The sequence below is a fragment of the Zalophus californianus genome, chromosome 17, assembly GCF_009762305.2.
Source record: "Zalophus californianus isolate mZalCal1 chromosome 17, mZalCal1.pri.v2, whole genome shotgun sequence".
Lineage (NCBI taxonomy): Eukaryota > Metazoa > Chordata > Mammalia > Carnivora > Otariidae > Zalophus > Zalophus californianus.
Window position 1 is genome coordinate 45,677,958 of NC_045611.1, and position 17,654 is coordinate 45,695,611.

Consider the following 17,654-nt stretch of genomic DNA (forward strand, 5'->3'; position numbering starts at 1 on the left):
TGCCTCTTACATTAATGCCAAATATTCATTCATTTTTGTGCCAGGTGCTTTCCTTCCTATAGTCTTTAGGGGAGGATGAGGGGAGGCAAGGAAGGAAGAGGACAAGGAAAGACTCTTCTGCCTGAGGGCCTCCAGAAGGTGAGCACCCACTGGCTTTTGGGATGTTTTCCCACTCTCAGGAGTATATATCTGGTCTCCCTGGCTACCTTTCTGGAGAAGCAATGTTTGAGGAAGAGAGACACATTACAGGGATGCTGCAAATGAGAACCTCCTCTTTATTCCACATATGGAAGCTGGTTTCTGGAGCTAGGTAGGGAAAGGGCTTTGGCCTGGCCCTACCTCTGTGTGGGCCCTAGGGATAAGGGTCTAGATTAGGGTGACAAGGCCTTCCTCCAGGTGGGAATGAAAAGTCCTGACCTCCAGTCAGTCCCAAATTAGGGGGTGGGCGCAATGATGTGGGGCATTTCCTTGGTGTGGTGAATATCGGCTTGGGGCAGGCTCCTCCAGGCGAGTTCTAAGATCCCATACTGAGTAATGCCCATAGGATTCATGGTACGGACATTATTCTGACCTGGGAGGGACACCACCTCCTGGAACTCCAGAGGACCTTTAGGGTTTTGAGAGCCACCACAAAACAGGTGGTAGAACAAGCGCTCCCCCGGAACCAGCTCCATGGCCTTTAGGGCCTCCTCATAGGTGATCTCTTGGGATTGGCGTTCATCTCTCAGTAACAGCTCCTGTAGAAGCTTCTGGATTCGGGGTGACTTAAGTTGGTACAGGTCCATGAGCTGGTAGAACTGTTCCATCCAAGCAGTGCTGTCTTTTGCATATCGTTGCTGCAACATCCGCAAGACATGGTACAGTGCCACAAATGTCTCCCAGAGAGGCACCTCTTCCTTTTTCTTAGAGACGGCCTGTGCCTTCTTCTCCAGCTTGGGCAATCTGGGAGACCTGCCTTTGTCCTTAAAAGCCCAGAAGTCCTTTTGAAACATCAGTGCAAGGGTTTGTTTGTCCACAGAGGCCTGGGCACCTGTGAAGCTGTCTCCTGTGGCAGGATGAAAGTGTTGCACCTCCATGTCCTTAAGAGCAGTGGATATCTGCTCTGCCCATGCACTCCTGTAAGGCTCTTCTAGAAGGTGCCAATTTACACCCTTTGGGGTTGGAATCCCTTTGGTACCTAATGGGGACTTTAGTGTGGGGACAGTAAAAGGTTTTAACCAGCTTTCCTTTCCTTTTATAGGGGGGATCACTTTCAGGTACTTTGGACCCATGGGCTCCTTACTGGGTTTTGAGATATGTGCGCTTCGTGATTCCAGGACCTGCTTGTGACGATACACAATGGCTTCAAGTTGGGCCAAATGTAGCCACTCTAAGTTTCCCTTTGAGGTGAGGTCTTTGAGAAGCTGGCACAATCTGTGGAAACTATCCCTAGTAAGCTGTTCTCCTGCCTCCATCTGTTCTAGGACATGGCGGATCCACTCTATATCTGAGAGTCCTACCTGAGCACCTATTTCCTTGGCCCAGATTTGGGGCACAGGTACCTCAGTCTTTCTCATCAGAGCCGGATGATGCTGCAAAATCCACTGCCACTTGGGCTCTAGTGGTTCACCTTGGAGTTTGTGAGCTTCCATGGTCTTCCTCAATATGTGAGGTAAATATGGAATCTTTAAGTCTTGCTCTGGGGACTCCAAAACTGTATCCAAAAATTGTAGAGGTTTGGCCTTATATTTCTTCAACGGTTCTCCTTGTCTATCCATAAACCTTGATTCTGGAAGTATCCTGGATGCCTCAAGTGCTCTGGCCTTTTCTTCCCAGGATACCTGTTTCGTAGACACTGGCACTGGTATCGTCTCTTGCCTGCCCAGAGCTATTGAGATCACTTTCTTGGAAGGGACTTTCAGAACTTTTAGTTGTATATCACTGTCTTTGATATCAGGGATTCTTTTTCCAATAGAAGGGATTATTTCTCTTCTTTGGTCCTTTTCTCTTTCTGTTTGTGACTTAAATAATTTTTCTTTTTTAGAGATCTCTTTTTTCTTGTCTGCCTCTTTTTTCAGTGAGCTTTTCCCCTTTTCTTTCTCACTCAGACTTTCTGACTCTTCCTCACTCAGACTTTCTGACTCTTCCTCACTCAGACTTTCTGACTCTTCCTCACTCAGACTTTCTGACTCTTCCTCACTGATGCTTTCCTTCTCCCCCTCTTCAAACACTTCCTCCTCCTCCCCTTCCTCCTCCACCTCTTCCTCCTCCTGCACCTTCTTCTTCTTCTTTTTCTCCTTCTTCTCTTTCTCTTCCTTCTCCTTCTCTTTCTCCTTCTTCTTTCTCTTCTCTTCCACCTCTACCTCCTCCACCACCTTCCCTTCTTCCTCTTCTTCCTCCTCCTCTTCTTCCTCCTCCTCCTCCTCCTCTTCCTCCTCCTCGTCCTCAGACAAACTCTCTTGTTCTACTTGGTCTAATAAGCCTTCCATTTCTTCAGAAAGGCTCTCTCTACTTTCCTCTCGACTGGGAAGCTTTTCCTGTGGTGTATCAACTGTCTTTAGCTCTTTTCTCTTTCTTGACCTTTGTTTAAGCAGTGGTATTACCTCTTCATCCTTTGTTAGTCCTTCCTCTTCTTCTTCCTCTTCTTCTTCCTGTATGACTTCTCTCTGTTGTCTAGCCAATCTGCTTTCTTCCTCAGTTATTTTTTTCTCTTTCTTTATCATTCTTTTCATTTCCTTGGCCAGTTTTCTCTGCTTCTTAGCCAGTTTCTTCTCATCTTTGGTTACTTCTGGTTGTTCCTCCTCAGAAAAATCCCACTCTTTGGCATCAAGTTTATTTTTTTCCTTGCTCAATTTCCTTTCCTTAACAAAGAAGTTCCTCTTCATCTTTGTCATCTCTATTTCTTCCTGGGTCAGTTTCATTTCTTCTTTGGTAAGCTCTCGAAGTGCCTTTAAGACTTTGCTACTCACTTTTGATGCCTTGGAAGTGCCCTCCTTTTCTTTAATCAACTTCCTTACTACTTTGGCTAGCTTCCTCTCTTCTTGCGCATACACTCTCCTTCCTCTGGTAAATTCCAGTTTTCTTTTGGCAATGTCCCTTTGCTCTGTGGCCAGTATCCTATCTTCATACCTCAGTATCTTCTCCTCTAGTGACAATTTCCTCTTGATTAGTTCTAGTTCATTCTTAGTCAGTCTTATCTGTTTTAAGGTTTCTTCAGTCTCTCCTGCAGAGAGAATTTGCTTTTCCTCAGACAGCCTGACCTTCTCCTGGGCCAGTTTCTTCATTTCTGTGCCCAGCGCCTTTTCTTCCTTGGCACCATCCCACTCTCCTTTGAGCATTTTCAGTTCTTGAAATACCGCCCTCTTCTCCATAGCTAATTCCATCTTGTCCTGGGCTAGATTGTGCTGCTTCTGAGCCAGACTTTCCTCTAATTGGGTCAGCTTTTTCTCTGCCTCGTCCAGCTTCTCCTTCTTCTGGGAAAGTTTTTCCTTTTCTTCCATCAGCTTCTTCTCTACCTGAGCAAGTTTCTTCTTGTACACATCCAGTTTCTCCTTTCCTTGGTCTAATTTATTTTTGTTCTGTGCAAGGTTTTCTTTGACCTGGAGGAAGTTCTCTTTCCTCTGAGCCAATTTCACTTTCTCCTGAAGCAGATTCTCCCTCTCCTGAGCCAGAGACTTCTCCCTCCAGTCTAGTATCGTCTTGTTCTTTGTGAGTTTCTCTTTGTCCTGGGCCAATTTTTCTTTTTCCTGGGCCAGTTTTAACTTGTTCTCCATCAGTTTCTTCCTTTTCTGGGCAAGCTTTTCCTCTTCCTCGGGCAGTTTCTCCTTGTCGTGGGCCAGTTTCTTCTCTTCCTGGATCAGCAGTTCTTCTTCCAGGGCCAGTGTTTTCTCTTCTTTAATCAATTTCTGCTCTTGCCAGGCCAGTGTCTTGTCTTCCTGAGCCAGTTCCTCCTCTTCCTCAGCCAGATCCTTCAATTCCTGAATCAGTTCCTCTTCTTTCCGAGCCAGTTCCTCCTCTTCCCACATCAGCTCCTCCAATTCCTGGGCTAATTCCTTTTCTTGCAATGCCAGCTCTTGCTCCTTCTGGGTCAGTTTTTCCATTTTCTGGGCCAGTATCTTTTTTACCTCAGCCAGCTTCCCTCCTTTCTTTGCTATTTTCTCTTCTTCTCGAGCCAGTTCCTCAAACTGCTTGGCCAGTTTCTTCCTTTTCTGGGCCAATTTCTCTGCTTCTTGGCTTAACTTCTCCTCTCTTTTGGCCAATTTTTCCTCATTGTGGACAAACTTCCTCTCTGACTGGACCATTGTCCTGTCTCTCTGAGCCAGTTTCCCATATTCCCTGGCCAGTTTTCTCTCTTCCTGGGCCAGTTTTCTCTCTTCCTGTACTAGCTTCTCCTCTTCTTGGGCCAGTTTCCTTTCTTCTTGGGCTCGTTTCCTTTCAGCCTGGGCTCGTTTCCTCTCCATCCAGGCCTGATTATATTCTTTTTGGATCTGTCTCTGCTCTTTTGACATCAGCTCTTCTTGTTCTTCTTCTCTCCATTCCTGAGACAATTCTTCTCCCTTCAGGGTCAATTCCTCATCATCCTTGTGTTCCTCTCCGGACCTGGCCACTGTCTGTTCCCAGAACTCTAACCACTCATCCCATCTCAGCTTCTTCTTGACCACATCCAGCTTTTCCTCCTCTGGGAGTGGCTTCCTTTCATCTGTTTGTTGTTTCTTCTCTTCCTCAAGATGCTTCTTGTCCCAAGCTTTCTTCCATTCATCCCAGGATATCTTCGTCTCACCCTGGGCCTGTTTCCACTCATCCCAGGACTTCTTCTTCTCCTGCCAAGACAGCTTCCTCTCATCCATAACTGGCCTTTCTTCTTGCTTAACTACTTCCTTCTCTGGTTTGGCCACTTCCTCTACTGCCTGACTCACATCCCTCTCTGTTTTGCTCACTGTCTCTTTTTTATCCACTTTTATTTCCTGCTGAACTTCTTTCCTCTCTTGCTTAAAGGGCTTCATAAAGGATTTCGTCTCTTCTTTCTTCGATATTCGTTTTCTCTTGGTGAGGCCACTGGGTCCTAAAAAGATAGCTTTCTTTTTCTTGCCTTTTTTGGGAATCACCTGGGTTTCCTGCAAGTATGGCATGTCCTCTGCTTCCTTTTGCACTTGCTCTTGCTCCTCTGATATCTCGTCCTCCCTTCTGATGGTCATTATGTCATCTCTAATTGCCCCTTCATGAATAAAAATTGGTTTCTCCTCTGGCCAGGCTACATCCCAGTTGAGGTCCTCAAGCAGAACCTCACTTTTTTTCTCCAACAAGGGGCAGATCTCCTGAAAAAGTTCCCAACTGGGCTGTTGATCTGCCAGCACCTCCTGAGCCATGGCCACTAGCTCCATGTTTAGAGCTTCTGACATTTTTGTTTGGGAACCAGATATTCTAAGGGTCATAAGACGACATAGATCATCCCGCCAGGATGAGCTACCTTCAGGGATGGTCTTGCGGCCGGCTGCTCCAGTGGCACCCCGCCCTTTGGCTTTCAGCTGCTTCACAACTGGTTCTTCCTTTACAGCAGACGGAGATTCCTCAGTTGTAACTTCAGCTTCTTTTGTCTTCTTGCGCCTCTTTTTGGGTTTCTGAACTGTTCTTTTCTTGCCTTTTCTGTCATGTATTTTCCTCAGCATCTTCAGGGTCAATGCAAAATTGTCCTTTGAGGTGTCTTTCTCTGGAGGTTGTTGTTCACCATCTTTTGAAATCTTTAACACATTGATGGTTGAAGACATTCTAGAATGGGCGGCTGTATCCTCCACCAAAACTGGTGCAGCTTCCCTCTGGTCAATTTCACCCTCTAAGGGACCTGGCTCTTTGCCAGCCTCTTTTATCTTCTTGAGGGCCCGCCACAATTTTCGGACTGCAGGGAAGATCAGGAGATGGAGATAAGGAAGGCATAGGAGGCTTAAGTCACATCTTTCCTACTAATGGTATGAGTAAGAGGAATTGCTGTCAAAGAAGTAGTAACAGAGGGGGCTGAGGCCTTAAAAAAAAAAAAAAAGGATTCTCCTTACTTTATTCCAGTGCTCACCCCTTCCAAATCCTATGGAGATAAGCATTGGAGTCTCCCTGAGTTTGGGTAGATTCTTCCTAGGAAGTTTCTGTGAAAAGATCTGTCTGCTTGTCTCTGGTCCTACCTGATTGATATCTCTTGACCTATGTTAGCCCTAACTATATTGCCTCTTGGGGACCCTGAGGCATGAACCAAATCTGGTTCATGGTACCCCACACGTACCGTGCTTTTTGCCCCCCGCTCGGCCCCGTCTCTGGCCTTTGCCGGGCTTGACGGTAGCTTCAGATTCTTTAGGAATTACATCAGGTTGCTTGGAAAGGGATATATGTTCAGAAGTCCTTGAGACCTCTAAAGAGAAAGCAGGCTTTTCTTGTCCCTCTGACAAGGTCAGGTTTTCATTCAATCGCTGCTCCACTTGAGTATGAAGGATTTGGAGATCTGTGGCCTGCATCCCCAACAGATGGTCTAGGGATTCCTCCCCAATCATTTCATGCCTATGAAAGTCAAGGGAGAGGAAAGACCATGGTGAATCAGGGACAACAGGGAGAACGAACAGGCAGGGGGCTTGGCACAGTGGCCAACAGAGACGGTGTACGTCAAGGTAAAGGATGGCCAAGAAGAAAGAGGAAGTCTAGAAAGCCAAGGTGGCAGTGAATGGAGTGGTTTGTGTGGGGACTGAAGGGGTAGGAGAAAAGAATGAAAAGGGGAACTCAAGAGTTAAGGCACAGATAGGAGCAGGAGAAAAAATGGAGACAGGAACGAGCAGTCAGGATTGTCAGGACGGTCTAGGAATGGAAGAAGACTGTGAAAGAGAAAAAGGACAGGAAGAGTTCATGGACAGGTATGAAGAGTTAGTTAGTGAAGGAAGGGAAAGGAAGAAGAAAATTAGAGGCTAGTCAAGAACTGCAGAAGGCACAAAGAACTTACTGCATCTCCTGGAAGGTCTCTCGGTGCTGGATCAGGTTTAAGAGTGAGGACTTAGAGTGGATTCCAGTGTCAGCCATGAGGTTCAGGGCCTTACTCCTCACTCTTTGGTCCTTGTCCATCAGTCCTTGGGCCAAAGGCATGGCAAAGAGATGAGTAATCATTCCTAGATGCTTCAGCCCTTCCCAGGCTAGCTCTCGGATCAGCGGTTTGGAATTGGTGGTATCATCCAGTAGACGATGGGCTGTTTCAGAGCGCAGGGATGAAGACACCTCATAAGAGGCAAAGATTTGCCCCAGGGCACCAATACAGCATTGGTACTTCAGTGGAGAAGCGTGGATCATAATGTTGAGGATTGTCTCCACCAGGCTATTAATAGCTATTTCACTCATCTTTTTCCCCAGCCAACTGCATTTTGCTGAGTCTGTAAGGACACTGTAGGTTATATCCTTGGACAATCTCATTCCTATGAAGTCTTCATCCTCCTTTTCCTGTGAATATTCTCCTGCATCACTTAGAGATGTTACCCTACTATGCCAGAAGAAGAATTGTTGGGACTTGTCCCAATCTGTTTCCCACACAGGTGAATGCAGGTTGCACTGTAGGTATATCGGACTGCCCTCTGGCCAAAGACGGGCACGAATCACTGAGTTGGGGATATAGCCGTCAGGAGCCAAGAGCCATTTACGCCCATGACCAAAGTAGCATCGCAATATTTGGTAGGGGTTGAGTCCATCCCAGGCAGTCAACTGTAGTTGGGGAGGAACCACGTAATGGGGAGGTTTGCCCACCTCCATCCCATCAGTTTCTTCTTTATACAAGAAACCGTGTCTGAAGGCAGGCAGTAACATGGGACTCCCTTGCTTATCTTCCTCTATGACATGTGGCACTGTATGATCAAAGGCAATGGCCCGCTTATTGACAAGTTTCTCTAGACTGACTAATTCCTGTTGCCCTTTTCCAAGGTAGATATACTTGGGCACAAACATGGTCTCAAAGGAGAAGAAGAAGCTTGGTGTGAAAGGCTTAGGGGACTCTAGCACTTCATCTGTCATGCTCATAAAGGAAAGGCGAGCCAGCAGGGTTGGGTGAAGCAGTTTTAGACAGGACACCAGATAAAGACTCTGGTTAAAAGACACAAGCAAGTCACCCCGGTCATTTGCAAAGCAGAGTGGGCCAAAGTGCAGCGATGAGTCCAGCATGGCTATAAGTCTGCCATGGAAGTTCCAGACCCGGACCGACCCATCAATACCACCTGTGACAAAAAGACTCAAGGACAGGCAGACATCAAAGGATGTGATGGTGCACTGGTGCAGAGGCAATGTCTCTATAAACACTGAGTCTTCTTGTGACTCAGAGGACAGAAAATCGTGGAACTTCCAGAGACGCAGACAGTTAGTCTCCGTGATAGCTCCCACAGACATGGGTAAGAGTATCAGGTGTCTTAGGTGACAGCTGCTGAGAATGCTGGTGAGGGGCTTCAAATGTACTTTCCTCCCCTCGAGCACAGCTTCTGATAGGTGTACATAGTCATCCATTCCATAGGAGCAGAGCAAAGAGTTTTCTCGGCTACCAAAAAGCCCTCCAGGTAGTGTAGAGAGTGCCAAGATAGCCCCAAAGTGCATGAACTTCTCTATCCGGGCACAGTAGTTCTGGGAAAGTACTCTTATCACACCACTCTGGTGTCCGGAGAACATGAGTCCTTGTAGACCCCGGCCCAGGTGGAAATGCCCATAAGCCAGGCATTGTACCCAGTCTTGAGAATTTGGTGAGGTGCACAAGAGATACTTGGCTGGGCAAGGGCAGCGGGTCGTGTCAAACACCAGCACCTCTGCATTGCCCGTCGCTACAAAGAGCTCCTCTTTTTCTGGGTCATAGGCCCAGTCCACAGCCCGGTCTAGGATCATGAAGGGCCAGGTGAGGACCAGAAGATCCCCTGTGAGTGGGGACACAAAGCGCAGTAAGCCATCCTCCGTAGTGCACAGGATCCGGAACCAGTTATCACCGCAGCGAACCCGACGCAGCTGCTGGGGAGCAGAGCCGCAGACACTGAAGAGGCTGTAGAAGCAAGGCAGACGGCGCAAGGAGAAAGTATGCATAGTTTGGCAGAAGAAAGTAGTGTTGTCGATAAACTCGAGTTCATACAGTTCCTCGCCAAGTTCTAGTCGCCGCAGCAGGTTCCCCAAAGTCAGGTTCCACTCCTTGATCAGGCCTTCCTTGCCAGCCGTTAGCAGAGTGTGGGCTTCTGGCCGGCTGCGGATACAGGTCACTGATGAGAAATGGGCCTTGAAACTGTGGAGAGAGTTTCCCCGGACAAGGCTCCATACTTGGATTTCCCCAGTCTTATTTCCGGCATAGAGAAAGCCCTGGTCGAAACAGGTGAAGCAGCAGGTGATAGAGGAGCCGCTGGTGGTGGACGTGAACCTCTGAACCTCTCCTAGCTGGCCATGGCCCTGGCGCTCAAGGACCCTCACCACCGTCTCACATAGTGCAAGGAGGGAGCCATTGGGGCCGTTCAGCCTGATGTCCTGGACAAGCTCCTCTCCAGGCATGGGGACCATGTGGGCTACTTGGAGGCCCTTGCCGCTCCGCTCAATGATCCAGGTGACCACTGCCCCCAGGATGCCTGACAGAAGCATTTTCATTTCCGGGTCATAGCAGAGGCAGTTGATGTTAAAGCGGCAGGGCACTATACCCAGGGGTTTGAATGACCGGAAGTGGTCCCCAAAGAGCCGCAGGATCAGGTCACCACAGTAGGCCACGAGGATATGAAAGGAACCTGTGTGGACCATGGACTGGATGGGCGGCAGTTTTTCAGTCATGGAGAATGTTCTTTTCTCGACCATGTCCTCAGTTTTGCTCTTCATCCATACTACAGCCTACAAGAGAGTTAGAGGAAAACTGCCTGGGAAAGATAGTCGAAGAGGAAAGGGCAGAATATGCAGCTCCTTTCCCCTGTGCTCATGCTGAGGAGGACTTGGAAGACTCTCGAGTGTTTTTACCACCCTCCCCGCCGCCCCCCTGCCCCTGCCCCGGTTATGGGAATTGGAAATACATAGAGGCAGCAAGCGTGGGACCCTTTCCCTAACCTTGGCCTATTTTAAGGGAACCAGAAAACCTATTCAAGGAGAGACTGTAATTGAGGAAGGGAGGAGGGGGGAATCCTAGATCTAGGCCATTTTCATTCAAGAGGTAGATCTCCCTTTGTCAGTCTGGGGTGAGAGCTTATGTGGGCATGGCCCCTGTTGAATGAGCTACGAAGGAGAAGAAAGGCGAGGCAGTTTTACCTGTATTTCTTTGGTGCTTGTCACCCAAGAGAGGGAGGCAAAGAAGTTGGCATCACTGAAGTAATAGCATATAAGCGGCATATTTTGCGGATGGCGAGACTCTCTGAACAGTATCTGGGACTGGTCACTCAGCACAACCACTTCATTCTTTGGGTCTTCTGATGTTTGCTGGGGAAAGGCATGGCGTGAAACGAAGAGACTAGGACACATGTGCACTAAATATATTTTCACACAAGTCACAACTGAAGCCATTCCCAAGGTCATGCCTCATGCCTGTTACACCCACACATGCACGACTTGTCACTCGTAGGACACCTACACTTCACAAGCAAGTAACACAATGCCCAACACAAGAGAGAACCAAACCCCTATAGGGCCTAAATGGGCAAATTTCATGGTGTGAGCACAGGGGAAAACAGATGTTCTTCCCAACATACCCGTTCATTAACACTCCCCCTTCTGTCTACAAGGTACAGATGTCGTAAAAGACATATTTAACACATTACCCAGGCAAGTGCACCACCGCGGACCTACACAAAATGTAACAGAGCGTGACAAAAGTCAGTGCAACTTTAAGTTCTTAAGGCTTAAAAGTGCACAAAGGTAAGACACCAACACCCTGCCTGGCCTTTAAACTTGACAGAGGAAGGTAATATATATGCAATATGTATTATCCCGCAGTGATAGAGCATATGCTATGACACATTCGCCTGGTATAGTTTACACAAAGCCAACCGGAGCAAAACCGAGGTCGGCAAATGTTCTTTCTGGTGCCTTCTCCCTTCTCTTTTAGAAAAATCTGTCTCCCCAAAGGGTTGGTTCCTCTGACAATGCTCCAAAGTGTTCACCTTCTACTGTCCAAATGTACTTGCAAGAGTTCCCTAGGCTCATTTGGAAATGAACGGCCCACTTCCTACTAAGGGGACAATTGTCTTATGGTCTACTGTGCCTGCTTTCTGCTTCCCTGGAAAATCTATGCTTCTTTGAAGTGCTCACAACAATTAAAATAGATAGAGGCCAATAACATGTTTATGTCCTACATATGTATTACCTTGCTTTTATGTATGATGTCATTTACCAAGTATTTAAAATCCTTCCACAGGGGAATGAGTCTGGTGGAAGACATCACCTTGATTATTCCCTGGTCCACCTCAGGACCGTTGCTTAAAAACCTGTGGGAATCCAAAAGAGGCCAGCTTAGCCGTTACTACTTTTTGAGAAACTAGGACTCAGAAGTCAAGATCCATGAACTCATGTGTATTGAACACCTTTTGAACATCAGGAACTATCCATAAGACACATCTCATTTAACCCTCAATGAGGCCCAGGGAGGTAGGTATGACCCCATTTTATAGATTAGGAAATCGAGACTTGAGGAGGGTGAATAAAAGAGTTGAGGATTGAATCTTAACATTGGCTGTCATAACCCTGTAGGATATTATGGGCGAAGGAAGCGTGGAGGGGGGCTAGAAAGAAATACAGTCGCAGGCAAATAATTGCTGCTGGTGGTGTGTCAAGAGAGCATTTTGCAAGGGCTTGGGAGTTCCCAGAGTGCAGTCCTTGAATCTCCTGCACTGGGATTCCTAGGGAAGGAGTCTGTCTTAAAATACAGATCCCTAGGTACCATCCTGGACCAACTGAAGCAGAACCGTGGCAGTGGGACCCAGGGACCTTCACTTCTAACAAATTCCCTAGATGATTCTATGGACATTCAAGTCTGACTACTGAAATAGGAAATTGAAATGAGGGGGCCCCCAGGACTAATAGTCGACCCCACCTTGCATCGCTGGAGGAAGGATCCAGCCCTCTGGCTTTGCAGGCCTTTCCAGGCTTTTGGAATCAAGTAGCTCTCTCACTCATGATGCATCTGCTGTTCATCAGCCTCTTCCCCATTCCCTTCTCCTTGGCCTTCATAAGGACAAACCTCTACTTTTCCTTCTTGGATTGGGAATCCTACTTTTAATAAGCCCCCCTCTGTCAGGGAGTCTGTCATTGGTCTGACCATGGGCTTATTTCCTTCATTTGTAAAATGAAAGTGCCAGCCTTGCCTACTTCACAGGATTGTTGCAAAGATCAAATAAAATAATTCCCGTGAGTTCCTTTTTAAGTATACTCTGAAGCAACAAACAATTACGATTGCTGTTTTTAGGCTGGTCTGGTTCTCAAATATTTGTTTCTCTCCAACCTCTACTTTGTACTTTTCTGTTGCTCTGGAAACATGACAGCTAAATTTATAGTCTGGCCAGCAGAGGGCAATGGAGGCCATCCTTGTGCCTGCCAGATGAAGGAAAACTGATGCACTTCGAGTTCGAAGAAGTAGCTCCTACCAGAGTGAGATCCTTAGGCCAGCAGCATCAGCATCACCTGGGAACTTGTTGGAAATGCAAATTATCAGGCCCCACACCAGACCTACTGAATTGGTAATTATGACGGTAGGGCCCCCAAATCTGAGGTTTACAATCTCTCTGGCTGATCTCAGGCACACTAAACTCTTGAGAACCACTTGCCTGGAGTGGCTGGAAGTTCCAGATCAGTTTCGCCTGGGCCACCTGAGGTGAGGTCAGCAGGACCCACCCGCTGGCATGGCTAAGCCTAGGCCCTGTGTTACCACAGAGACTTGGTGGCTGGATTTGGGGGAGGCAGTAGGCAAAAACGTATCATCCTCTCATGTGTAGAGTGGCTTAGAGTCACACCCCCTCAAGTTTTCACATCAGTCACTTGTTAGAGCCCCCCCCCACCAAAGTTTTCACATCAATCCCTTCATTCCTTCTCAAAAGAATTCTGAGAGGCAAATAATATTATCTCCATTATACATTACAGGGAACATGAATTCAGAAGGGGAAAGGGATGTGTTCAAGGCTACATGGGGCAGATTCAAGACTAAGATCCAATCCACAGTTCAGGCTTCCTCTACCATATCAGAGGAGGGAGAGGCTCTGCCAGCTGATGCCAAGGAAGCTCTCTGACCCACAGACCCACTAATGGGAACTGGTGACTGGCTGTCAGACACTAATGTCCCCTCTGTCTCTTTCTACTCTCCCCAAGGCTGCACGCTGCCCTCTTGCCATACCTTTTCCCATTCTCTTCCCCTAGAAGCCTACACTTGCTGCTCCTTTGGACCACATTTCAGGAGCCAGTGTGAGCTGCCTCAGATCCTGCACATCAGTGGATGGTCCAGTGGGCCAGGCCCCACAGCTCATATTCACTCTCCTGGCTCCTCCTTGAGGCCCCAGAGCTGCTGAGAGAATAGTCATTTGTAACAAATTTGCAGCCACTGCCCTCACATTCCATTGTTTCTAACATCTCCTCTGGGTCCAACTTCTCTTTGGCCAGCCTGCAAAAAGCAAGCAGTTAGGATCCCTTGGGGGCACATTCCTTGGGGGTTAGTGAGAAAGAAGGCCTTTGAACCCCAAGCCTCTGTTGTTGTTGTTGTTGTTCTTGCCACTCTCTCCTAGCCCATATACCAACTTCCTTAGATCACCCTCAGAGGACATCTCTCTCCTAAAGTTCCCCCACCTTTGATTCCCTAATCCCATTATCTGTCCTTAAAAACAAATCTGGAGTGAGCTTCAGATGCCTTCGTCCCAATAGTCTTGACTTTTTAATATCCTGATAATCCAAAGATGATGGAATGGGAGAATTCAGGTCCTGCAGTCAATTTAGGGGAGTTAGTATTTGGGGCCACGTTTTGGTATGTCCTACTGACTATGGAGGCAAACCAGTTCTGTGATGGGCACCTGCACTACATCCTTTTCTTAGCCGCAGTCCACTCTCCAACCTGGTGGGACCAAGGGCCAGATTCCAGCAAGCCCTGCCTTTGTAATAAAGAGAATTGGCTCTAGAGGGCACTGCACTCCATGACACTGTTGTGTCCCTGGGCTCCTATTGGGTCACTCAGTGGCTCCATATGCTGTTATAGGAACATGAGGGCAGACAGTTCTTGCCCCATAGAGCTTACAGTTCAGCAGGGAAGGCAGACATTAAAGAGTTGTCCTAAAATTGATTACAATGAGAAATTTTGAGTGATGGGTTATATTATTTTTTGAACTTTTCTGCAACTTTTAATCTTCTCAAGCTTAAAACAAATTAAATTATGCTACTGATTCACTTTTACGAAGGAAAAGAACAAAGTGCTGTGAGTACATATAACAAGGAGACTTGGCCACCCAAAAGGAGGGTGATGTGTGCTCCACACGTTGAGATAATGCCCTGCATGAATCCCGTGGCCTCGTAGGTGACTCTCACTTTAGGGGACGGGTGCAAACACCTGGCATCAGAAAGGTCTAATTAATTAGTCAGAGGGGCCGTAATGCCAGAGGCAATCTTGGGAACTGATTAGGCATTTTATTTTATTTTTTTTTAAGATTTTATTTATTTATTTGAGAGAGAGAGAATGAGAGATAGAGAGCACGAGAGGGAAGAGGGTCAGAGGAAGAAGCAGACTCCCTGCTGAGCAGGGAGCCCGATGTGGGACTCGATCCCAGGACTCAGGATCATGACCTGAGTTGAAGGCAGTCGCTTAACCAACTGAGCCACCCAGGCGCCCTGATTAGGCATTTTAAATATTGTTTCATTGAATTCTTACGATGATTCTATGACTTAGCTAACATCCTCCATTTAAACAACTTTTTAAAATGGACATGGTAAAAAATATTCAAGATACTGAGCATAGAATGAAAAAGTCACCTTTTTACACGCGATAACCTTTTCTTGTTTCCCCTTCACAAAGGTAACCCTGGCTGTGTCTTTCTACAGGTGTTCTGTACATACTCAAGCATATATGTAAAAGATATCCATACAAATAGTAGTGTACTACCTACACTGTTCTGCACCTCTTTCTCACCTAATTTATCTTAGAGATGAGCTCATAGTAATACATATAGCTCGGTCTCATTTTTCAGCAGTTGCCGGAGGCATGGTATTGATCATTTATTTATCCAAATTTCTATTAATGGACATTGGGCAGTTTCCAACCTTTTGCTATGACAGCCCGTGCCACAAATGAGTATCTTTGTTTATGCCTCAGAGTTTTAATTTTATTTTAGTTAAATGAAAATTTAAAATTGAAGCAATGTGAATGTTTTCTCATTAAACATCTTATTTTGGATATATTGGGTAAAATAAAATATTAAAATTAATTTCACCTATTTTAATTTTTTAATGTAATAATTAAATGGCACAGGTGGTTGCATTATAATTCTGTTGAATAGTCCTGCTTTAAATTGTCCCTCTCTGGTGGTGGTCTGATACCCCCACCGGACTTAGCTCCCTCAGGACAGGAACCCAGTCTGTCTTGACTTTCCGCTGTCCCCATAATCACCCAATCTGGCATGAAGTAGGTGCTTAATACAGTTCTGTTGAATGAATGAGCAAATGAATGACCCTCTGCCCTCCCCCAGGAAGGATATATGCTTCCCAACTTCAAGTCTTACTGAGCATCTTCTTGGAAGAAAGAATGGTATTGACTGAGTTTTCTTGGTAGAGGACCTTGCACTGCAGCCAATTCCCTCGGTAATCCCTATGGAGTTGGAGTGGTAACATCCATTTTTTGAAAAAAAAAAAAAAAAAGGGTCGGACTCTTGATTATGTCGGCAGGTGGACTAAATTTGAACAAAATTCCCAGGCAGTAGGTATTCAACAAGCACTAGACACCCTCAGAATGTGATCAACGACTGAAGGGTGGCTCACAGGGCCTCCAGGGCAGCCCTCTGGGTGCTGGTCCTAAAGCTCCCGTGGAAGGAGGAGCTCTGGAGCTGCCTAGGCCAGCGAGAGGCCAGCACACCCGAGTCCCTACACGCTCTGGCGTCCGGGCCCTCGGCGTGGGCAGGAAGGAGGGCGTGACCGCCTCTTCAAGGCTGGGGCCATCCATGCCTATTACCTGTGACGACAGCACTCCCCACAAGGGACGGGTACGGCGTGTGTGGCGATACCCGAGAGCTCCTATGTGAAGGAGTAGACTTAGAAGGAGCGCCTGAGTAGCGACCTTAGGGATGCTGCGGGAAGACTCGGCGGACGGAGCGGTTAGCCCCGCAACCCCACGCCCAGCAGAGCGACCGAGGCGAAGGGAGTGAGCGCGCGTGCGCACTGGCGCGCGCCCGGTAGGAAGAAGCCCAGCGCGCGCTTCCGCGCGCGCGCGTTCGAAAGGGAAAAAAAAAAAGTCTCCCCCGCGGGGGCCCGCGGCATTTAGGCCGGTGTTGGCCAGCGAGCGCGCGTGCGCGAGCGCGCAAAGACGCCTTCCTCTGCTGCTCCTCTCCACTGGGGGTCTAGCGCATAGCTCCGCTGTCCCCGCCTTTCCCGAGGCTCGCGCCCTCGGGGTAAGTACCTAGCGCCTGGAGGAGAGGAGGGCGTGAGTCCGCCGGAGAAAGGTTGGAGGCGGACAGGGCTGGGAGAAAGGGAAAAACCGCCCTCGCGGGGCGAAGAGCTCAGCCACCCGGCTGGAGTCTGCAGAAGACACGCCTCCATCCCTCACGCCCCTCGGGGCTGCGGAAGTGCTCTGGAGACTGGAGCGGCACGGAGGCGACAGGTGGACTACCATTCCCAGAAGGCGGCGCGGGGCTGCGCCTACTGCTCCCGGCAATACCTGCGCGCCAGGCTTCCCCCCCCCCCCTTCCTCCCAGTTTGCCGCCGCCTAGGGCGAGACTACAGTTCCCAGGAGGCTTCGCGCGAAGCGGCTTGGAAGTGGGCAGCCTGGAAGTCACTCGGGCCACCCGAGCTGGCGGCGTCTCCAGCGAACGGCGCGGGGCCGGACGCCGCGGTCGTGGGGCCCGCGGGGCGGGCAGCCGAGACGCCCAGGTATGTGGCCTCGGGTGCAGGGGCGGCCTCACGCAAGGGTGGCGGGGAATCGGTGTCCACTCGGACCCCGAGGGTCAGCGCGGGCTGGAGACCCGGCGGCCGGCCGGGTGTGGGCACCGGTTGTGGGGGGCGGCGGCGCCGGGACTCGCGCCCTCCGAACCTGGCCGGACCTGTGCCCGCATGGCTCAACTTTGGAGACGTGCTACCCAGCACTGTATGGAAGAGCATGGAGTGGGAGTCGGGTAGCGGTGGGTTCGCGTCCTGCCTCTATCCCTCGGAATCTGCGATCTAGGGAAACGCACCGAATCTCAGTTTCCCCTTCGGTAAAACGGGAAGAAGAGTGCCTTTTGCTGGGGATTCTGTTGAGACGTTAAGGTATGGCGAATAAAGCATTTGGCACATGGAAGACACTTACTACGTGTTTGCGCTATTGTTGGCTCCCAAGAAATAGGGTGAAGATGTTATCTATAGCATAGGGTTAGTTGAGGGTGTGCATGTAAAGGGCCTTAGCACTCAGTGCAGGGTGGCTGCTGTTAACTGAAATTATTTTAAGAGCTTTGGTTTGGGAGGCGGGGACCCAGATTCAAATTTAAGTTCTGCCATTTATCAGCCGTGCGACCTTGGGC

At 48.4% G+C, this 17,654-nt stretch overlaps 2 protein-coding genes across 6 annotated transcripts in view; one reads left to right on the plus strand and one right to left on the minus strand.

Annotated features, from left to right (window-relative positions):
• Window positions 1-434: 434 nt before the first annotated feature.
• On the minus strand, window positions 435-11,362 carry LOC113935418 (WD repeat-containing protein 87). Its single transcript, XM_027617390.1, has 6 exons — window positions 11,288-11,362; window positions 10,237-10,404; window positions 6,953-9,828; window positions 6,248-6,519; window positions 2,146-5,872; window positions 435-2,082 (listed from the first exon to the last, which is right to left on the minus strand). The coding sequence occupies exons 1-6, from the start codon at window positions 11,360-11,362 to the stop codon at window positions 435-437; spliced, it is 8,766 nt and encodes a 2,921-aa protein (XP_027473191.1).
• A 5,180-nt stretch (window positions 11,363-16,542) lies between these two features.
• Window positions 16,543-17,654, plus strand: part of SIPA1L3 (signal induced proliferation associated 1 like 3) — a 222,849-nt gene continuing 221,737 nt past the window's right edge. For 4 of the 5 annotated variants that reach the window (XR_003524109.2, XM_027618206.2, XM_027618207.2 and 1 more), the window contains exon 1: window positions 16,543-17,028. The gene's annotated coding sequence lies outside the window, so the exon portion shown is untranslated. Of the gene's footprint in view, window positions 17,029-17,301; window positions 17,404-17,654 lie in introns of those variants that run through there. The other variant, XM_027618203.2, reaches the window with a different exon arrangement.

Bases quoted from the DNA above. Each gene is read 5' to 3' on its own strand.
- LOC113935418 (XM_027617390.1), bottom strand. From the start codon at position 11,362: ATGTCTTCCACCAGACTCATTCCCCTGTGGAAGGATTTTAAATACTTG. The intron at 10,405-11,287 runs GTAATACATATG...GCCTTTCCCCAG, and splicing joins ACATCATACATAAAAGCAAG to CAAACATCAGAAGACCCAAA. The intron at 5,873-6,247 runs GTACGTGTGGGG...TCTTCCCTGCAG, and splicing joins AGCGGGGGGCAAAAAGCACG to TCCGAAAATTGTGGCGGGCC.